The 24,696-nt window shown below is 37.0% G+C and overlaps 1 protein-coding gene across 1 annotated transcript in view; it reads right to left on the bottom strand.

The window, feature by feature from the left end:
- Positions 1-24,696, bottom strand: part of DNAJC5B (DnaJ heat shock protein family (Hsp40) member C5 beta) — a 187,063-nt gene that overhangs the window by 90,977 nt on the left and 71,390 nt on the right. Inside the window, exon 2 of the mRNA XM_053715084.1 lies at positions 515-728. Within this exon, the coding sequence (XP_053571059.1) occupies positions 515-728 (214 nt within the window). The remainder of the gene's footprint in view (positions 1-514; positions 729-24,696) is intronic.

Below are 24,696 nucleotides of genomic sequence, written 5' to 3'. Positions count from 1 at the left end.
AGGAGCACACTTGCACCCAGCCACGTCTAGTGCTCATCTCAAACAGTAGGTGCTGGTTTTCTGATGTAAACATGCACTTGCTGCTTTTACACCTCAGGGTAGAGTCACATTTGTACTTACCTGGATCTCACACACTGGCCTGCAAAGCACTGCCAGTTCTTCTGGGGTTCCTTCAGGTTCTATTCACCATGGCAGGTACCTATTACTGCTTGAAGCTGCAGCACCTCCCACATAACACTCTTCATAGCATTTTGCTAGAACCACCTGTTCACTAGCCTCTCCTATTTCAACAGCTTTTTTGTTATTCTAGGCAGCTGATACACTACAATAAGGCTTTTAATGAATATGAATAGCTTCCATAGAATGAAACCCACTATGTTATATTTCTTGATAAAACTGTTGTTGATAGTTGAATATTAAAGTTATGAGGAAAACAATAGATGACCAACAAAGGTGTATCTATGTAAGAAGAGGTTAGACCAGGGTTTGCTTTGGATAAAATTGGATCTCTTACCTTTGCCCACCAGCTTGACAACATGAAGTATGCATTTACATTTTCTTCTCCAAACTGTTCTGCCACATACAGGCCTAGAGAACCATATTTGTCATAAATATTCCTTTTTGATAAGTCACTCAGTATTGTATGAGCATTGTTGATTTCCTTGAATGTTTCTGCAGCTTGGGGATTTTCCGGATTTTTGTCTGGATGGTGTTTTAAAGCCAGTTTTCTTAAACGAAAAAGAACAGAAAGATAAATGTAGAGGTAAATATGGTAATAATGTAAATTCTAAATGATAGCCCATTTATTAATAAGTAAACTAGTAAATGAATATTATAAAAGGTATACTGTAAATGTTTTGAAGATCCATGACTTCACAAGTTGATTTATCACATTAATCTTACTAAGAGCTAGATTTACGAGTGGCACGCTAACTGTTGTGCGCAAGCGAAAAGGTTTTTTTTGTGGCTCTTTGCACACTTTGAAAGAAGCATGTGTATTACGAGTTGAAAGGAAACGTGTTAGATCGAGAGCACTTGAATTTAACACGCATCAGGATATCACTACATCAGAGCTCTGGTTACTGTTATGCTCGACTAAAATGTTGCACAAAAAACATTAAAAATACATTTAAAAGTACAGTTACACTCATAAAAACACTATCTAATAAATATTATTTAAAAAATATGCAATAGAAAGCTATAAAACATATGAGGTCTCAGGTGTTAATGGCTGCAAAGGGCATTAACCTAGAGATGCATACATATACAAGTCTAAATATGTATATGTATGTATATATATATATATATGTATTATACATATATATATGTGTGTGTGTGTACATATGTATATATATGTGTGTATATGTATTTACAGACATTTATATACACATAGAAACATAAATAAATATGTATACATATATAGACATGTATATATATATATATATATATATATATATATATATATATACTGTATATATGTGCATTGGAGCCCTTTGCAGTCAAGTAGATGATTGATAACATGCAATAGCATATATATGCAATATTCATATTTAATAAAGTTTTTAACTATGTATTTACTGTAAATATTTCACATAGGGGAATATGTTCTAAGTCTTTTTATAAAGATATTCCTATATATATATATATATATATATATATATATATATATATATATATATATATATATATATATACAAGAAACAATGGAGGATCCAGCACACACATAGAAAAGTTCATCAAACTTTGTTTGTATGGGGTGCTCGCACATCAGAGGCTCCTGCACACCTCTCATACATAAAGAAATCCAAAGAGGAGACGTCAGCACCACCAATTCATCAAGGTATCAGCTTTATTTACCGTAACATGAAGACAAAGCAGCAGCAACGTTTCAAGTCCATGTGACTCTTAATCATGCTATAGACAACTACCATTGAACCCCTTATATAACACCTGTGTAGCATTTAATTAACTCACCTGTTCATTAGATGACATCATACATATTTCTCATGTTTCTCTCTCGCCACCTACTGGCTGTATATAATTATTACTCCTTTTAAATTAACTTTTTTCCTTTTCACTTTTTAATGTGGCATTTTTTAGGGTATTACTGAAATGGTAGTTTGGATTATGTACACAATATCAAAACGCCATAAAATAATACATATTTAAAAAACCTATAAATGCATGTACAAAATATCTGAAAAATACTTATAAAAACAAATGTAGGTCATAATCCCTATTTAATCCTACTGGGTGGAGGGCATTTACATTTTTTATCCACCAAACTTCTCTCCTCTTTAGTAACAATTCCCTATCACCACCCCTTCTCAGTTTTGGGATGTGATCAATTACTTGAAACCTAACTTGGCTCACTGAATGACCTGCCTCAATGAAATGGGCCGATACTGGGAGGGATTTGTCCTCACATCTAATAGATGATTTGTGGGCACTAATTCTATCTTTAATGCAATTAATTGTTTCACCAACATAGCCCCGCTCACATTGGCATTTTAGTAAGTACACTACATATTCTGTATCACATGTGTACAGACCATTTATATATTGTTTCTTTCTATCATTTATTTGTGCTACATGTTTGCCCTTGATCATAGAGTTGCACTGTGCACAATGAAGGCAGGGATATGATCCTTTGTTGGAACTAGTTAGATAATTGACTTTCTCTTCCTTTTTAGTGCCCATATTGGCCTTAACTAATATATCTCTTATATTTTTTACCCTCTTATAGGCATGTATAGGGGGATCTTGAAATTCCCTAATACTAGGATTGTATTTATTTAATAAATACCAATGCTTTTTAATAATCTTAGAGATTTTTTCACTATACATGCTATATTCCATTGTGAACACAATCTGATTCCCTTCTTTTTTATTATATCTTTTTCGTGAACCATGGTCGTTTATTTCAGTAAGCACATCTTGTTTGCAATTTGATATTAATGGGTTAGGATAACCGCTTTTCTCAAATTTCTTGGCCATTTGTACCAATCTTACTGCCTGCAGTTTTTTATCCTTTACATTCCTCACTGTTCTGACAAATTGGCTTCTAGGTATAGACCTAAAAACTTGTTCAGTGTGATAACTATCAAAATGTAAGAGGGTATTACGGTCAGTGGGCTTATTAAATAGATCAGAAGTCAGGGCACCATCTTTCTTATATACTACTGTATCTAAATAACTTACATGATTTTCAGAAAAAAATAGTGTGAATTTTAGACTATTGGTGCTATTGTTTAATTCATCCACAAATGTTTGTAGTGTGCTCAATGGGCCCCTCCATACGCCAAACACATCGTCGATGAAACGGAGCCAAAGTTTACAGCTTGTTTGAAAAAAAAACACTAGTATATACATATCTCTTCTCAAATTGGCTGACGAAAATGTTGGCGTATGAAGGGGCCACATTACAGCCCATGGCTGTACCCTTTTTTTGAATGTAAAAAGTGTCCTGAAAAAGAAAATAATTTAAGTATAATACTATATTCAACAAATCCTCAATGAATTGACATTTAGGAATAGAAAGTCAGTTTCAATACTGATGCTATGCCAGCTTCATGGGGAATTGTTGTATATAGACTAACAATGTCAAGTGTGAAGAGGATATCTGATTCTTCACTTTGTATCTTATTTATTTGTTCAAGAAAATTGCCAGTATCTTTTAAATAAGATTTTTGGAGTGCAGCCAGAGGATCCTTAAGGTTCTTGTGAACCTTAGGTAACGTGTAGAATACTGGGGTGATAGGGTTTTTATTAATTAAGAAAACAGCAAGATCCTTGGTGATCACATGGTTCTCTACAGCTTTGTCAATTACATTTGATATTTCCTTTTGTACTATTGTGTGTGTGGGGTTAGCGCTCGTGTGAAAAGATTTTACTTTTAACTTGTAATACACACTCTACCCAACGCACACAAAACGCATGAGCGGGATCTAAAAAATAGCACTTAATTCGTAATCTAGCCCTAAAAGAGGTACTTTGTAATATAGCATCATATGTTGAAATATGTCAGCTCGGCTCTTGGCCTTGACATAAAACTGATGAGTTGAAGTCCCGCGGCTGCTAATATATTATACATAGAAAGATAAGGGAATTTAAAACATATGTATCTATTGAAACAACGTGCTATAACAAGAGGCAGTGATCTTGAACATTGATTTTTTTTCTTTGTGTTCATTTGAAACCTTGAGATTTTTACGTAAAATATTTAGTTATAAACAATATTGCAATATACTTTAATTATTTAATTTGTCTTTTCATGTAATTTAGCTCTGAATATTAACGATTTTCTAATTCTCAGAACTTGAAATGCACCCTGCTGACTTCTCAAGGTTAGCCCTGTTACTTTTCCCTAACTGGATTTAACTGATAACTACTTCAAAACAATGCAGTGAATGCTAATATTATGATCCTTGCTAGCCTTGTTGTCTGCAGATTCAAGCTCAGACTGGCTCCTCCAAATGAGACAAATGGTGGGTGGAGTTTGACTATTGAAAAACAATTGCAGTAAAAAGGATGTTAGATTGTTTTAAAAATGTGGAGACTTGGCTGATGTGTCATTATATAGCAGCGTAACAGAAATGTCTTGTAATTACAAGGTGTGCACTAACCTTTTAAGGTATTTTCTTTCTGCATAATATCCCTAATGATAACTGTATGTATCTGTTAGAGAAAGACAAGGACATATACCTAACAAAGGTGGTAAAGGATGTTGTAAATTAAGACATTTTAGGGGTTCTAAGAATGTCCATAACAAATATCAGTAGATTTCTACTTTTAAAATAATACAAAAGCTGGAAGAGTTATGTATTGTGCTTTGGGTTAATAATGGGATGCACGCAAATAATATGCATATGCAAACATGTGTGTTCACTTTTCCTGCCTGTCACTTCAAGGGACATTCCGGTCAAAATTTAAAGGCACATAGATTAATTACATCTTCGAATACAAACACATTTGCAATAAACATGGATTGGCAAACTAATGATTCTAGTAAAAGTTATTACTGTTTTAGTGTTAACATTGTGCTATGCTTGTGCATGTGAAGCATAGCTAGATATTCTCAGTGCACCAACATGTTAAATACTGCAGCTGCTCATAGCACCAGTGGAGCTTGTATTGTGCCAGCAATTAACAAATTGAGTCATTACCAGATGGTACAAGCACCTTAGGCTTTCTGAGAAAGGGCTGTGTTAAAAATGCAGGAGCACTGTGCATACTTAAATACTCTTTTAAAACAGCTATAGCTTTTATTAGAAGCATTTATGCTAATACATGTATATTACAAAAATGCTTCTATTCAAACCTGAAATGCATCCATGTGAATTCCAATTTTCTCTGGAATGTCCCTTCAACACTGTAACATTGCTGGAATTACAATCATTTTTCTTTCTCAATTGAAGTTGGTAAAAAAGTTAGACTTATCACAGGATAAACTGTTAAAGAGCTTTGGACCAGAAATCACAAACACACTTACTGTATCTATTGAAAAAATCAACAACAATAAATCTATTTAAAAAATGTTATAAAAAGTAAAATGGTTATCCTCAATAATGCCCAGGTAAAAACATAGGGGTCGATCCGATAAAAATCGCCGCCCGCAAAAGCCGGCGACGCCAATATTTGCACTGGTTTGGTATCCTATATACGGCGTAACCTAGAAGTTACGCCCGTATATTTCTGCCGTCGCCCATAGTTTTTTTGGCTATAGGCAGGTATACCAAACCAGCGCAGTTTGGTATCCAATATGCAGCGTAAGGACTTACGTGGCAAAAATGGAGAAAACTTACTCCATTTTCACCTCGCCACAAAAAGCAGCCGTAAGAAGCCTTACGCTGACTATTGGAGCCCCGTAACTACCTAAACTAGCTAGAAAATAAACCTAACACCTAACGCATGCGCAATGTCTATCTACCTGTCACCCGCGATCTGCTAAATAAAACCTAACACCTAACGCATGCGCAATGTCTATCTACCTGTCAACCACGATCCCCCCCCCCCCCGAAATCCCTAATAAAGTTATTAACCCCTAAACCGCCGCTCCCGGACCCCGCCGCCATCTACATAAACTAACCCCCTACTGTGAGCCCCTAAAACCGCCGCCATCTACCTTATCTATCCCCTAATGTGAACCCCTTACACCGCTGTCATCTACCTTATCTATCCCCTAATCTGACCCCTTACACCGCCTCCACCTATATAAAAATTATTAACCCCTAATCTAATCTAATCCCCCTACTCAATCTGATTGGCTGATCCAATCAGCCAATCAGATTGAGCTTGCATTCTATTGGCTGATCGAAACAACCAATAGAATGCGAGCTCAATCTGATTGGCTGATTGGATCAGCCAATCGGATTGAACTTGAATCTGATTGGCTGATTCAATCAGCCAATCAGATTTTTCTAACTTAATTCCGATTGGCTGATAGAATCCTATCAGCCATTCGGAATTCGGCGGACGCCATCTTGGATGACGTCATTTAAAGGTACCTCATTCGTCGTTCAGTCGTCGGCCGGGATGGATGCTCCGCGGCGGCAGAGCGAAGAAAGAAGATTGAAGATGCCGCCGGAAGGATGAAGACTTTGCTGCCGCTTGGAGGAAGACGTCGCCGGAGGAAGAATTCTTCTTTGCCGATTGGAGCAAGACATCGCCCGGATCGGATGAGGAGTTCGGCCCGGTGTGGTGAAGACAAGGTAGGGAGATCTTCAGGGGGGTAGTGTTAGGCTTTTTTAAGGGGGGTTTGGGTGGTTTTAGAATAGGGGTATGTGGGTGGTGGGTTGTAATGGGGGGGGGGTATTGTATATGTTTTTAAATGCAAAAGAGCTGAATTCTTTGGGGCATGCCCCACAAAAGGCCCTTTTAAGGGCTGGTAAGGTAAAGAGCTTTGAAATTTTTTTAATTTAGAATAGGGCAGGGAATTTTTTTTATTTTGGGGGGCTTTATTATTTTATTAGGGGGCTTAGAATAGGTGTAATTAGCTTAAAAATCTTGTAATCTTTTTTTTATTTTTTGTAATTTAGTGTTTGTTTTTTTTTGTAATTTAGTTTAGTTAATTTAATTGTATTTTTAGATAGATGTTTGTAGTTTATTTAATTTATTGATAGTGTAGGTGTATTTGTAACTTAGGTTAGGATTTATTTTACAGGTAATTGGGTAATTATTTTAACTAGGTAGATATTAAATAGTTAATAACTATTTAATAGCTATTATACCTAGTTAAAATAATTAACAATTTACCTGTAAAATAAATATTAACCATAACATAGCTACAATGTAATTATTAATTATATTGTAGCTATCTTAGGGTTCATTTTATAGGTAAGTATTTAGATTTAAATAGGAATATTTTAGTTTATAATATGAATTAGATTAATTTAATAAGAATTTAGTTAGGGGTGTTAGGGTTAGATAGAGTTAATATAGTTAATATAAATACTATAGTAACTATATTAACTATATTAACCCTAATATAATTAGGGTTAATATAGTTAATATATATAATGTAATACCTATATTAACTATAATATACTTAGGGTTAATATAGATAACATAGCTGGCGGTGGGGTAGGTAGATTAAATTAGGGGTTAATCATTTTAATAGAGATGGCGGCGGTGTAAGGGGCTTACATTAGGGGTTAATAATATTAATATAGCTGGCGGCGGTATAGGGGGATTAGATTAGGGGTTAATAATTTTAATAGAGATGGCGGCGGTGTTAGGGGCTCACTTTAGGGGGTTATAGATTTAATATAGCTGGCGGCGGGGTACGGGAGCGGCGGTTTAGGGGTTAATAACTTTATTAGGTTGCGGCGGGGTACAGGAGCGGCGGTTTAGGGGTTAATAACTTTTTTTATTGTTAGGCTAGTGAGGGGGGATAGCGGATAGAGGGTTAGACGTGTCGGGCTATGTTTAGGAGGCGTGTTAGACAGTGCGGGTGATTTAGACTTTAGTCAGGTTTTATAGGCGCCGGCAGTTTCTAACGTGGCGCAAGTCACTGGCGACTCCAAAAATCTGTACTTACGCAGATTTCTGGACATCGCTGGTTTGTGAGACTTGCGCCACTTTAGCAAGTGACGGCGCCGCATATTGGATGGCTCGAGTTGCAAGCTGAAACTGCGGGCGACGCGGGTTCCCTCGCTTGCGCCGCAAACTGCGATCTATATCGGATTGCGCCCATAATCCAAGCATAGACATTTTCTAATGAAAACATTAACCAACCCACACATTTCATGGCGACCACAAACAAATCAAATATTCACAAGGGTTTCTATAGGACCGCTATGGATTTTAAAACTGTGCAATTGTTTTCTAAACAAAACTTGTAATTGTCATAAAACAACTCTTTAGTATGTAGATATTTTTCAATGCAGCACTAGACTGTGCTAGTATAAAACATGTTTTTGTGTTCCTTAAATAATTGTTTTCTATATATTTTTTATCCATTACAATATATTATAATCATTACTATAAAGTTTATGCTACATAAGAAGAAAATCCCCAATAATGGTTTTCATGACTTCATCCACATATTGATTTCAGTATAAGCATGTATAATTCATTACATTAGCCACTGCTTTTTACACCTAACTCAACTGAACATAATGATTTTCAAAAAGAAAAATGATATGCATGTTGCATATTAGCACGTACCCTATAAAAATGAGTAAGAATGTCTAAATCTCCCCATGGGATTAAAATACTGTAAGGGCTGACAGCAAATAGGTATTAATACAAATAATATTCTTTATAATGTGTTAAAAATAAAGATAAAGTTGATAGAAAACAATTGGATAACAAAGTGTGCAAAAAGTTGAACTTCTAATATCGCAATCGCTTTAAGGGATTCTCGCTTAGGCCCAAATATTCAAAGCATCGACAGACCGTAAAGAAACTGCCTTAGTGGTCTGGTGACCACTGGCCCTAAATGTCTATATATGTATACATATATGTATTTATGTGTTTATATGTGTATATATATCTGTAAATACATATATACACATATAAATACATATATAGATAGATAAATAGATAGATAGATAGATAGATAGATAGATAGATATCCAGACATGTGTTTATATGTGTATATATATCTGTAAATACATATATACACATATAAATACATATATAGATAGATAGATAGATATATAGATAGATAGATAGATAGATAGATAGATAGATAGATAGATAGATAGATATCCAGACATGTGTAGCGCTCAGAGAAGGCAGAGATCACAAAAAACTTCCAAAGTGCATAAGCGGTGCAGTTAATCCAAAGGCAAACAACTTGTAAAATATAAAATCCAAAACTTTATTCCAACGATAAAAAGATGTATAAAACATACAAAGCCAGCAGAGAGAAAGTCAATCAGATAGCTGAACTGATCCCCACGCAGATGCGTTTCGTGCACATGCGCACTTGTTCACTGCTTACCTGAGGATCAGTCCAGTCACCTTTTAAGGCTATTCAAATTGCGAGCGTTCAACTATCTGTTATCTGATTGGTTGCAAGTGCCTGATATTATCTGATCTGTTATCTGATTGGTTGCAAGTGCCTGATAGGTATGATGATAAAAATTTCATATTCATATATTCACACAATTTTAAATATGACTTAACATGTGTAAATAAATCAACAAATAAGACAAAGAAATATTTATAATCAGTGGATTATATCAAAGAGAGTTATATAATATTTTTTAGAATAAGAATAGTTTATCGACAGATAAGTCTAATATTTAATTATCGCTAAAATGAGTCTTAATATGCGTATTACGATAATAGTAGAGACAGTGGGGACACCCATAATGGATATATTAACGTCTTAAATATTCCAAAAAAATATCTCTTATGGAAAAAGAGGTTTCTATGAGTTTGAATAAGGTCAGACTATACTTAGAACATACAAGGTTAGACAAACACATCTAAATCACGTCTCACATTGCGACCATCTGGTTCATCAGTCTGAAGTGTAAACATCCAGAAAATTTCCCTTTTACTTAGGAGCATTTCTCTGTTACCTCCCCTTTTCCATTTAGTAATATGATCAATGCCTTGTATAGTAAGAGTTGAAACATCTGAATTATATTTCTGTTTGAAGTGTCTTGATACAGGAGTATCAGTGCATTCATCCTCAATTGATCTCAAATGTTGTAAGAATCTGTCTTTGAGGGATCTTTTAGTTTTCCCTGTGTATTGAATTTTACACTGATCGCATGGAGGTTTTTTGTGATCTCTGCCTTCTCTGAGCGCTACATATCTCTGGATATCTGTATACTTGGATTGTTTGGGGCGTGTTCGGCAGTTCCGCCCGGTGTAGCAACCAGATTATTGGCCCAAGTAAAGGGGTGTGTCCCCGCCCACTCTCCATAGTGCTGGTCATTCATCTAGCTTCAGGATTTCACTGGTGAGCGCTGTATACAGTGTTTTTGTGATTTTATATATATATATATATATATATATATACATATATACATATTTAGATGTGCATGTATGCTCTATGTTAAAGCCCTTTACAGCCTGTTTTTTTCTGGGACCTTATAACTTTTTAATGCAATATTTGTATATTATCAGACCGTGTTATTATGAGTGTAACTGTACTTTTACATGTATTTTTAATGTGTTTTGTGCAACTTTTTTGTGTTACGTAACAGTTATTTTTATTATTATCACTTATTTGTACAGCACCAACAAATTCTGCAGCGCTAACCAGATCTCTAAAATCGCGCTTACCCGACCCACATTAAATTCGATTAGGCTCAAGTGAACATGTTTAGTTTCAACTCATTATACGCATGCTATATCCATTGCGAAAATACAACATATCGCTTACATGCTACAGTTAGAGCGCAACTCGTAATCTAGCCCTGTGTTGGAGAATTTAGTGAAAATATAACACCTGTCATAAAATAAAATTTTAACAAAGATGTAAATATAGTGGTATGCTGGTGATTAGTACATGACATGAACATCAAATAACTGCATGTAATAGACACGTCTATAAAGACACTTATCTAAAACTCCAGTATAAAAACTTACTTAGAATCTCCCAGTTTAGCACTGTTGATGTGGTTAGGCTGGGACACCCACTGAAATGGGTTAGGAAAGCAGGAAGAGCATACACCCCCCTTCCCCCACCTCTGCATATGAAAAGACCAATTACACAAGCAGGAGTCTGTAGACATAATTATACATCTAAAACATTGGGCTTGGTTAGGAGTCTGAAAATCAGCACAATGTTATTTAACCCCTTAATGACCGAGGACGTGCAGGGTACGTCCTCAAAAAAAAGGCAGTTAATGCCTGAGGACGTACCCTGCACGTCCTCTGTGTGGAAAGCAGCTGGAAGCGATCCTGATCGCTTCCAGCTGCTTTCCGGTTATTGCAGTGATGCCTCAATATGGAGGCATCCTGCAATAACCTTACATGGCCTTCCGGTGCAGAGAGAGCCACTCTGTGGCCCTCTCTGCACCGGACATCGATGGCTGGTATCGTTGGTGGGTGGGAGCCGGCTTGGGAGGCGGGTGGGCGGCCATCGGTGTGTGCTGTTTAGTCAAGGGGGGGCGGGATCGGGGGCGGGAACGTTAGGGGGCGCGCGCGGGCGCGCGCATGCACGGAGGGTGGCGGGCGGGCGCGTGCACGGGCGGGAGCGGGTGGGAACCGCTACACTACGGCAAAGAAATGCCCAAATCTTTAATAAGAAATGCCCAAATCTCACAAAAAGAGATCGTGGAGGGGTGGGGGGTTGGTTTGGTGTGGGGGGAAGCTACACTACAGAAAAAATTAGTAAAAATAAAAAAAAAAGCATGTTTTCTTCTAAACTGGGTACTGGCAGACAGCTGCCAGTACCCAAGATGGCGCAGATTAAGTTAGAGTGGGAGGGTTATAGAGCTGTTTGGGGGGGGATCAGTGAGGTTAGGGGCTAAGGGGGGATAGTACACAGCAGCATATGTAAATATGCTTTTTTAAAAACACACAAAAAAACCAAATATAGCTTTTATTTTAGTACTGGCAGACTTTCTGCCAGTACTTAAGATGGCGGGGACAATTGTGGGGTGGGGGAGGGAAGAGAGCTGTTTGGGAGGGATCAGGGGGTCTGATGTTTCAGGTGGGAGGCTGAGCTCTACTCTAAATGTGATATTAACCCTGCAAGCTCCCTACAAGCTACCTAATTAACCCCTTCACTGCTAGCTATAATACACGTGTGATGCGCAGCAGCATTTAGCGGCCTTCTAAATACCAAAAAGCAACGCCAAAGCCATATATGTCTGCTATTTCTGAACAAAGGGGATCCCAGAGAAGCATTTACAACCATTTGTGCCATAACTGCACAAGCTGTTTGTAAATGATTTCAGTGAGAAACCTAAAATTGTGAAAAATGTTACGTTTTTTTTTAATTTGATCGCATTTGGCGGTGAAATGGTGGCATGAAATATACCAAAATGGGCCTAGATCAATACTTGGGGTTGTCTACTACACTACACTAAAGCTAAAATTACCCCAAAAAGCTCCCTACATGCTCCCTAATTAACCCCTTCACTGCTGGGCATAATACACGTGTGGTGCGCAGTGGCATTTAGTGGCATTCTAATTACCAAAAAGCAACACCAAAGCCATATAAGTCTGCTATTTCTGAACAAAGGGGATCCCAGAGAACAATTTACAACCATTTGTGCCATAATTGCACAAGCTGTTTGTAAATAATTTCAGTGAGAAACCTAAAGTTTGTGAAAAAATTTGTGAAAAAGTGAACAATTTTTTTTATTTGATCGCATTTGGCGGTGAAATGGTGGCATGAAATATACAAAAATGGGCCTAGATCAATACTTTGGGATGTCTACTAAAAAAAAAATATATATATGTCAATAGATATTCAGAGATTCTTGAAAGATATTAGTGTTCTAATGTAACTAGCGCTAATTTTGAAAAAAAATGGTTTGGAAATAGCAAAGTGCTATTTGTATTTATTGCCCTATAACTTGCAAAAAAAGTAAAGAACATGTAAACATTGGGTATTTCTAAACTCAGGACAAAATTTAGAAACTATTTAGCATGGGTGTTTTTTGGTGGTTGTAGATGTGTAACAGATTTTGGGGGTCAAAGTTAGAAAAAGTGTATTTTTTTCAATTTTTCCTCATATTTTATATTTTTTTTATAGTAAATTATAAGATATGATGAAAATAATGGTATCTTTAGAAAGTCCATTTAATGGCGAGAAAAACGGTATATAATATGTGTGGGTACGGTAAATGAGTAAGAGGAAAATTACAGCTAAACACAAACACCGCAAAAATGTAAAAATAGCCTTGGTCCCAAACGGACAGAAAATGGAAAAGTGCTGTGGTCATTAAGGGGTTAAAAATAAGCAAAATTGTTACAAAAACACCCCAATGGGCTATATAAATGGATCATCTACAAAAGAATTTATTCAAAGAAAAATCTGGTGTACAATGTCCCTTAAAATTCCAGAACAGGAGTAAAAAATACTAAGGCCCAGATGTGTTGTTAAAGGGACAAAAGAGAATTTAATTTTTAAAAAAACATTCCAATTTACTTCTATTATGTAATTTGCTTCATTATTTAGATATTCTTTGTTGAAGAAATAGCAATACACATGGGTGAACCAATCACACAAGGTATGTATGTGCAGCCACCAATCAGCAGCTACTGAGCCTATCTAGATATGCTTTTCAGCAAATAATATCAAGAGAATGAAGCAAATTAAATAATATAAGTAAATTAGAAAGTTGTTTAAAATATATTGCTCTTTCTAAATCATGAAACAAAAAAAAATAGATTTCATGTTCCTTTAATCTGTTTTCAGATGCTCTATAGATGCTATAATGGCTGTTAAAAAAGACAACACTAACCAACAGTTCAAAAAGCTGTCAGATGTTTGTTAAGTGCTCTCTAAAACGACAGCAGAAATATTTTTTTAGCTCCCATTGAAGTAAATGAAAATTATAATTAACACTCAGTTTACATTGAATTTATTAACAGATTTTGGCTTGCTGTAAGTTGTCATGAATGGACTGAAGTTTTTTTTATCTTCTTCTATTAGGTGTAAAGGGACAGAATGCTTTTTAACACAATTAAACTTGTAATCACCTTACCTGGAAAAAAAAAAATATATATATATATATATGCATCACTTTTATTGTACATACTCCAAAGCTTTTAGGAAAGTATGGTTTACAACAAAAATATGAACTAATATAAACTAATAAAATTATCTTATAAAATCATGTCACTGCTGAAAATATAATCGGCTAGTTTGCAAGTTGTGCGTTAGAGGCTATGCGGTGCTAACGTGCAGTTTTCACTCAATGCTCACTTACATGCAGCGCTGGTATTACGAGTTTTTACAAACCCGTCGTTAAAAGACAAGAAGTGAGCGTTGAGCAAAATTTTGCTAATTACCGCATTCCAATACCAGTGCTGCTTAAGTCAGCGGTGAGCTGGTGTAACGTGCTCGTGCACGATTTCCCCATAGGAATCAACGGGGAGAGCCGGCTGAAAAAAAGTCTAACACCTGCAAAAAAGCAGCGTAAAACTCCTTAACGCAGTCCCATTGATTCCTATGGGGAAATAAAATTTATGTCTACACCTAACACCCTAACATGAACCCTGAGTCTAAACACCCCTAATCTTACACTTATTAAACCCTAATTTGCCGCCCCCGACATCGCTGACACCTAAATTATAATTATTACCCCCTACTCTGCCACTCCGGACACCGCCGCCACCTACATTATACTTATGAACCCCTAATCTGCTGCCCCCAACATCGCCAAACCCTACATTATATTTATTAACCCCTACTCTGCTGCCCCCAATGTCGCCGCCACCTACACTTATTAACCCCTAATCTGCCATCCCCAACGTCGCTTCCACTATAATAAACATATTAACCGCTAAACCGCTGCACTCCTGCCTCGCAAACATTAGTTAAATAATATTAACCCCTAATCTGCCGGCCCTAATATCGCCACCACCTACCTACATTTATTAACCCCTAATCTGCCGCCCCCAATGTTGCCGCCACTATATTAAAGTTATTAACCCCTAAACCTAAGTCTAACCATAAACCTAACACCCCCTAACTTAAATATAATTTAAATAAATCGAAATAAATATTCCTATCATTAACTAAATTACTCCTATTTAAAATAACTAATAGTTAGCTTAGGGTTTATTTTTATTGTACAGGCAAGTTTGTATTTATTTTAACTAGGTAGAATAGTTACTAAATAGTTATTAACTATTTAATAACTACCTAGCTAAAATAAATACAAAAGTACCTGTAAAATAAAACCTAAACTAAGTTACAATTACACCTAACACTACACTATAATTAAATAAATTTACTAAATTAAATACAATTAAATAAATTACATACAATTACCTAAATTAAATTAAATTAGCTAAAGTACAAAAAAAATCAACACTAAATTACAGAAAATAATAAACAAATTACAGAAATTTAAACTAATTACACCTAATCTAATAGCCCTATTAAAATAAAAAAGTCCCCCCCCCCAAAATAAAAAAAACACTAGCCTAAACTAAATTACCAATAGCCCTTAAAAGGGGCTATTGCCCCAAAGTAATCAGCTCTTTTACCTGTAAAAAAAAATCCAAACAACAACCCCAACAATAAAACCCACCACCCACACAACCAACCCCCCAAATAAAATACTAGCTAAAAAACCTAAGCTCCCCAATGCCCTGAAAAGGGCATTTTGATGGGCATTGCCCTTAAAAGGACAGTTAGTTCTTTTGCAAGCCCAAACCCCTTATCTAAAAAATATACCCACCCAATACACCCTAAAAAAACACTAACCCCCTGAAGATCAACTTGCCGGGAGACGTCTTCATCCAAGCTGGGCGAAGTGGTCCTCCAGACGGGCAGAAATTTTCATCCAAGCCGGGCAGAAGTGGTCCTCCAGACGGGCAGAAGTCTTCATCCAGAAGGCATCTTTTATCTTCATCCATCCAGAGCGGCTAGATCTTCAAGACATCTGACGCAGAGCATCCTCTTCTTACGACGACTAAAACAGAATGAAGGTTCTTTTAAATGACATCATCCAAGATGGCTTTCCTTTTGAAAAAATCCTATTGGCTGATGCAATCAGCCAATAGGATTGAAGTTCAATCCTATTGGCTGATCCAATCAGCCAATAGGATTGAGCTTGCATTCTATTGGCTGTTCCAATCAGCCTATAGAATGTGAACTTCAATCCTATTGGCTGATTGCATCAGTGTCAGGGATTCATCTCTTTTTCATGCTGTACCTTTAAGAAAGTGAACTCACTAGCCCTATTTAAGGCACCTCCCAACAGAACTCATTGCTTGGTAATTTGTTGCTCAGTGACAAGCTGCTTCTGAAGAGACCTAGCCGTTTATACAACATTGTATTTAATTACATTACTCTCTAAACTCACCTTGAGTTTCTACTTGCTTGAATCTACCTGCTTATGCTCTTTTGTGGTTAGAGCCTTTCACCGTTTATATCAGTCAGAGATCGCTCTGTCTCTCCTGTATTGAAGTTACTCCCTGCAGCGTGTGACGTCACGCCCGACATTCTCCCGCCGCGGCTGTGTCTCCGGCTCTCTCTGGTACCGCTGGGACTGTTTGCTGTCTGGTAACAGTATTACTCTGAATTACATTCAAAAAAGTTAGCTATAGAAACTAACAGAAAAAAGATACTAGGTAAGCACTCAAATGACCCCCAATTTACTGGAGTTGTAAAAAGAATCACACAAGTTAAAACATAAATCTTTATTAGAATTTATTTAAAATATGGGTTAGTTAAAACTAAAATGCTGGTCTGATATTCCCAGTACAGAGACTGGATATTGTGTTTGGAACCAATTATTATATAATAATTGGTTCCAAACACAATATCCAGTCTCTGTACTGGGAATATCAGACCAGCATTTTAGTTTTAACTAACCCATATTTTAAATAAATTCTAATAAAGATTTATGTTTTAACTTGTGTGATTCTTTTTCCAACTCCAGTAAATTGGGGGTCATTTGAGTGCTTACCTAGTATCTTTTTTCTGTTAGTTTCTATAGCTAACTTTTTTGAATGTAACTTTGTTGATACATAGCACCTAACCACATTAACTGTAAAATATTAAGGCCATTGACCTTATTACAGAACGGTAAAAGACCCAATGTAAAATCTATGAGTGGTGCCATCTATTCTATCTGAATCTAAACAGTATTACTCTGCTCATTGCCATCTCCTGTAATACTGGTCTGTATATTTTGCATTATACGAACTGCATGTACTACTACAACTTCATTAATCTATCTGCAAGCTTGCCATATTAACTGTGTAACTAACGCTCACACTTGCTGGGGAATTATTTCTGCTTTTGCTGACGAATAGGTTTAGTATTGCCTCAAACTATTTCCTCTGGTTACTAACTTGAATACTAATAATTTTGACAAAGATATATATTGCTACAATTTGTTCATAACGGACTTCCTAAGCATACTCTAGTAATTTTCAAACTTACCTTCAAATCTGCTTGCAAATGACTGTATGAATAAAATCAATTACACCTGCTTCATAAGAACAACACAGCTACTTATATTTACATAGGACAAGTTTGGATATAACTAAATATTCATTCTTAAAACTGGATTATACTATATTCTCAGCTTGGTTAGTTTTATTCATATAACTAATTGCTGTTTGATTGCTGGTGTGTTTGACAAAGCCTTTTGTATATATTTTATGTTTGACTGCTTGTGTAACTGAATCAAGGCACCTGCAGTATTTAACTCTTTCACTACTAGTGAGTTGCTAATCTCAATCAATTCTCTCCTTTCTGCTGCCAGTAGACTTTGTTGCGTGAAGGTTCCGTATTCACTCAGCTACCCTGCTGTAGTGACCCTCAGATCAATGAGCATATCAGGGTTCCCTTAAGTTCAATCTGTGGGAATCCGAGGTAATGTGTGAGACTGAGTGGTCCTACATTGGCAGTAAGCTGTTATAGTAGTGTTATCTATAAAAACCTAACAAATCCTAACATATTACCAAGCCTTAAAAAGATTACTACTAGCATCTTAAATCATGGACATAAGTGAACTGTCCAGGAGAGTTGGTTCTTTAGCCCAGACTATGGATCAGATGATTCAAGGCTTAAGGGACATTCAATTAGAGAATCAGAATATCAAAAAATTTATTAATGATCACCTTGCTAACAAGACTCCCCATGTTGAGCCAACCCCAGAACCCATTGTTAGTCCACCTGAAAAGTTCTCTGGGGACAGATCTATGTTCAGGGATTTCAGGAATTCCTGCACTCTGCTATTTACTTTGAAACCTAAGTCATACCCAACTGAGAGGATTAGAGTTTTAACTGTAATTTCATTTCTCAGAGGTGAGGCCAGGTCTTGGGCCAATGCCTTTTATGAAAAGGATGACCCCGTTCTAAATTCCCTAGAAGAATTTTTCTCTGCTATGTCTCTCTTATACGAAGATCACAATAAGCAGAACACTGCTGAAACTGCCATTAGATCTTTACGGCAGGGAAAAAGAATGGTAGAAGATTTCATTACTGAATTCAAAAGGTGGGCACCTGACACCCTTTGGAATATTCCTGCTCTACGCAATCAGTTCCGTTTAGGGCTCAACGATGCAGTCAAGGATGAGTTGGCAAGGGGTGTGATCCCAGAGGACTTGGATGCCTTGATGACTCTCTCTATTGGCATAGATTGCCGACTTACGGAAAGGAAGTCAGAAAGATCTTCTACTGAGTATACCACCAGGAGGACTCCTAACTATCATCACTCAATTCCTTCCACAGTTTCCACCAGATCCATTGAAGAACCCATGGATGTTGCAGTCATTAGGGGACCCTTAAGACCCGAAGAGAAAGCAAGGCGCAAGCTTCTAAACTTATGTTTATACTGTGCTGAAAAGAACCATGGAGTTAGGGACTGTCCCTCCCTGCTTCGACAAAAGAAGGGTAAGACTTCATCTAATGACCATACAGTTAATTTGGTTAACAGCATAAAATCTCATCTATCTATTTATGTCTCCCTACAGTGGTCCCATCAGAAGATAAACGTTCAGGCCGTAATTGAATCTGGGGCTTCTGGGAATTTTGCTGATAATACTTTTGTTGTTAATAATCACATACCACTAATAAAAAAGAATGTTGCACTAGCAATTCGTCTGGTTGATGGTTCATTTTTTAGCTCTGGTCCCATAACTCACCACATCATCCTACTCAATGTGGTTACCCCTTCAGGACACACAGAGCTTATTTCGTTTGATGTCCTTCCATCTTCTGTTTATCCTATAATCCTTGGGTTGAATTGGTTAATAAAACATAATCCCACTATATCGTGGTCTACAGCATCAGTGGTTTTCGATTCAAATCACTGTAAGCAATCCTGTTTTGGAGTACACACACTTTGTCAATTGGTTGAACATAAGTTACCAGAATGCTATAGTGAGTTTGCTGATGTTTTTGACAAAAAAAGAGGCTGAGTCCTTGCCTCCACACAGAGACTATGACTGTCCTATTGATCTTATACCTGGAAGCTCCATACCTTACGGTCACATATATCCGTTGTCACAGCCAGAGTTAAATCATTTAAAACAATATTTAGATGACAACTTGAAAAAAGGGTTTATTAGACCTTCCACCTCCTCTGCAGCTGCGGCAATGTTTTTTGTAAAAAATAAAGATGGCAGTTTCCGGCCTATTATCGATTATAGGCAGTTGAACAAATGCACAAAAAATAACAGGTACCCCCTGCCCCTCATACCTGAACTTATTGAATGTTTACAAGGTGCCACAGTTTTTACTAAACTAGACCTCAGAGGTGCCTATAATTTGATCAGGATGAGGGCAGGGGATGAATGGTTAACTGCATTCCGTACAAGATACGGATTATATGAATACACTGTAATGCCCTTTGGGTTGTGCAATGCCCCAGCGACATTTCAATGTTTTATAAATTATGTCTTCCATGACTTATTAGATGTCTGTATAGTCGTCTACTTGGATGACATTTTGGTTTACTCAAATGCTCTAGAGGCTCATATTGTACATTTCAAACAAGTGTTAACACGTTTAAGGGCGCACCATCTCTATGCAAAACTTGAAAAGTGTATTTTTAACACAAACACCATATCATTCCTTGGATATTGCATTTCACCAGCTGGAATTTCAATGGAATCAAGAAAAGTGGACGCCATCACAAACTGGCCTATTCCACATAATAAAAAAGATGTCCAAAGATTCCTTGGCTTTGCGAACTTTTATAGAAAGTTCATTAAAGATTTCTCTCTTATAGTCAGACCCCTTACTACGCTAACACGTAAACAGGTTAAGTTTGTCTGGAATCAAGATGCTGATCATTCCTTCAATACTCTAAAAAGTAAATTTATCTCAGCCCCTATATTACAATTCCCAGATCCCACATGTCAATTTACGCTCGAAGTTGATGCTTCTGAGTTTGCTGTAGGGGCCGTTCTATCTCAGAGACACTCTGATAAAGAACCTTTGCATCCTGTCTCCTACTATTCTAGAACCATGAGTTCAGAGGAGATTAATTATGGAATCGGTGATAAGGAACTTCTTGCAATCAAAGCAGCTTTGGAGTTTTGGCGACACCTCCTGGAGGGTGCAACATATCCAATCACTATCTATACAGATCACCGTAATTTAGAATATTTAAAATCAAACAAGACCCTTACTGCACGCCAGGTTCGATGGAGTTTGTTTTTCTCTCGCTTTGATTATGTTATTACTTATAGACCAGGATCCAAAAATATGAAAGCTGATGCTCTTTCTAGAAAAGACCCCCGTCCAACTGATGTAGTTTCTCCTTCATCTATCATACCGTCGGATAGAATTATCTGTCTAACAACTGATTTTAAAACCACTCTACAAGAACATCTAAGGGTTGATTCTTCTTTGGATAAAACATTCAGACAATTTATATTACCATGGCACTCTATTGTATATACCTCCTTCTCTCAGGAATGAGGTACTTGCCTCTGCCCACGACTCCTTGTTGGCTGGTCATCCTGGAGTTCATAGAACTGCTCATTTGCTCAAAAGGAATTATTGGTGGCCCAAGATGCATGATACTATTCAACAGTATATTGAATCCTGCGTTGTATGTACCACTAAGAAACATCAGCACAAGAGCCCTTATGGATACCTTCTCTCCTTGCCAGTACCAGATAGACCTTGGGCAGCAATTGCTATGGATTTCATTTGTTGACTTACCTTCATCTGCTAATTATAATACTATACTAGTAGTAGTGGACTTATTCTCTAAAATGGCACATTTCTTACCACATAGAGGATTACCTACAGCATCAGAAACTGCCTCACTTTTTCTGAATCAGATTGTGAAATTACATGGTTTACCTGAGTCAATTACCACGGATAGAGGTACGCAATTCACCTCAAGGTTTTGGAATCAACTGTGCTCCTCTCTCAATATTTCCAAACGATTGAGTACTGCCTATCATCTACAAACGAATGGTCACACAGAGAGAACAAATCAAACATTAGAGCAATATCTTCGTTGCTACTGCACCCAACAACAAGATAACTGTCATTCTCTACTTGCTACTGCCAAATTTGCCCATAATAATGCTCTGAATTCTTCAACTAAAATGACACCATTTTATATCAACTATGGATTTCATCCCTCATATTACCCAAATCAGATCAACAATTCCGATATGCCTATAGTCAATGACCTTGTTAACTCCATTGCCACCAATTTCACAACATTGAAACAAGTCTTACAAGAAGCTCAGGCTGTTCAGAAACACCACTATGATCTACGTAGATCCAAGCCCCCGGATTACAAGATTGGCGACAAAGTCTGGTTAAGCACTAAACATCTTGGGTTACAAGTCCCTTCTAAAAAGCTGGCTTCTTTATATTTAGGACCTTATGTGATACAAAAGGTCATCAATGTTAATGCTGTAACACTTCAGCTACCGGATTCTCTAAAGATACATCCCACGTTCCACGTTTCACTCTTAAAACCGTATAGTACAATGAGAGACACAATTCAGAATGACACAGTGAATCCTTCAGTTACTGATGGCATGGAGTATGAAGTTGAGTCTATCTTAGACTCTCGTTACCATCGTAATCAACTCCAATATCTTGTCAGTTGGAAAGGGTTTGGTCCGGAGGAGGACTCTTGGGAACCCTCCACTCATGTCTCTGCTCCCCGTCTTGTCTCCTTGTTTCATCGTAGAAATCCTGACCGTCCAGGTCCTTGATCCGCGGAGCAGCTCCTTGGGGGGGTGTCCTGTCAGGGATTCATCTCTTTTTCATGCTGTACCTTTAAGAAAGTGAACTCACTAGCCCTATTTAAGGCACCTCCCAACAGAACTCATTGCTTGGTAATTTGTTGCTCAGTGACAAGCTGCTTCTGAAGAGACCTAGCCATTTATACAACATTGTATTGAATTACATTACTCTCTAAACTCACCTTGAGTTTCTACTTGCTTGAATCTACCTGCTTATGCTCTTTTGTGGTTAGAGCCTTTCACCGTTTATATCAGTCAGAGATCGCTCTGTCTCTCCTGTATTGAAGTTACTCCCTGCAGCGTGTGACGTCACGCCCGACATTCTCCCGCCGCGGCTGTGTCTCCGGCTCTCTCTGGTACCGCTGGGACTGTTTGCTGTCTGGTAACAGTATTACTCTGCTCATTGCCATCTCCTGTAATGCTGGTCTGTATATTTTGCATTATACGAACTGCATGTACTACTACAACTTCATTAATCTATCTGCAAGCTTGCCATATTAACTGTGTAACTAACGCTCACACTTGCTGGGGAATTATTTCTGCTTTTGCTGACGAATAGGTTTAGTATTGCCTCAAACTATTTCCTCTGCTTACTAACTTGAATACTAATAATTTTGAGAAATATATATATTGCTACAATTTGTTCATAACGGACTTCCTAAGCATACTCTAGTAATTTTCAAACTTACCTTCAAATCTGCTTGCAAATGACTGTCTGAATAAAATCAATTACACCTGCTTCATAAGAACAACACAGCTACTTATATTTACATTGGACAAGTTTGGATATAACTAAATATTCATTCTCAAAACTGGATTATACTATATTTTCAGCTTGGTTAGTTTTATTCATATAACTAATTGCTGTGTGATTGCTGGTGTGTTTGACAAAGCCTTTTGTATATATTTTATGTTTGACTGCTTGTGTGACTGAATCAAGGCACCTGCAGTATTTAACTCTTTCACTACTAGTGAGTTGCTAATCTCAATCAATTCTCTCCATTCTGCTGCCAGCAGACTTTGTTGCGTGAAGGTTCAGTATTCACTCAGCTACCCTGCTGTAGTGACACTCAGATCAATGAGCATATCAGGGTTCCCTTAAAAGGACATGAAACCCACATTTTTTCTTTCATGATTTAGAAAGAGAATGCAATTTTAAACATCTTTCTAATTTACTTCTATTATCTAATTTGTTTTATTCTCTTGATATTCTTTGCTGAAAAGCATATCTAGATATGCTCAGTAGCTGCTGATTGGTTGCTGCACATAGAAGCCTTGTGTGATTGGCTCACCATGTGCATTGCTTTTTCTTCAACTAAGGATATCTAATAAATGAAGCAAAATAAATAATAGAAGTAAATTGTAATGTTGTTTAAATTTCTATTCTCTATCTGAATCATGAAAGAAAGATTTTGGGTTTAGTGGCCCTTTAAGTTCAATCTGTGGGAATCCGAGGTAAGGTGTGAGACTGAGTGGTCCTACATTGGCAGTAAGCTGTTATAGTAGTGTTATCTATAAAAACCTAACAAATCCTAACAATCAGCCAATAGGATTTTTTCTACCTTAATTCCGATTGGCTAATAGATGTCACTTAAAAGTACCTTCATTCTGTTTTAGAGGATGCTCCGCGTTGGATGTCTTGAAGATGGAGCCGCTCCGCGCCGGATGGATGAAGATAGAAGATGTCGTCTGGATGAAGACTTCTGCCCGTCTGGAGGACCACTTCTGCCCAGCTTGGATGAAGACTTCTGCCCGTCTGGAGGACCACTTCCCCCAGCTTGGATGAAGACGTCTCGATCTTCAGGGGGTTAGTATTATGTTTTTTTTAAGGGTGTATTGGGTGGGTTTATTTTTTAGATTAGTGGTATGGGCTTGCAAAAGAGCTAACTGCCCTTTTAAGGGCAATGCCCATCCAAATGCCCTTTTCAGGGCAATGGGGAGCTTAGGTTTTTTTAGATAATATTTTATTTGGGGGGTTGGTTGTGTGGGTGGTGGGTTTTACTTTTGGGGGGTTGTTTGTATTTTTTTTTACAGGTAAAAGAGCTGATTACTTTGGGGCAATGCCCCGCAAAAGGCCCTTTTAAGGGCTATTGGTAGTTTAGTTTAGGGGGCTTTTTTTATTTTAATAGGGCTATTAGATTAGGTGTAATTAGTTTAAATTTCTGTAATTTGTTTATTATTTTCTGTAATTTAGTGGGGGGGGGTTGTACTTTAGCTAATTTAATTTAATTTAGGTAATTGTATTAAATTTAGTTAATTTATTTAATTATAGTGTAGTGTTAGGTGTTAGTGTAACTTAGGTTAGGTTTTATTTTACAGGTAAATTTGTCTTTATTTTAATTAGGTAGTTATTAAATAGTTAATAAC

The sequence above is a fragment of the Bombina bombina genome, chromosome 5 (genome assembly GCF_027579735.1).
Source record: "Bombina bombina isolate aBomBom1 chromosome 5, aBomBom1.pri, whole genome shotgun sequence".
Taxonomy (NCBI): domain Eukaryota; kingdom Metazoa; phylum Chordata; class Amphibia; order Anura; family Bombinatoridae; genus Bombina; species Bombina bombina.
The sequence above is the reverse complement of the archived record's forward strand: the minus strand, read 5'-3'. Positions and strand labels throughout refer to the sequence as shown.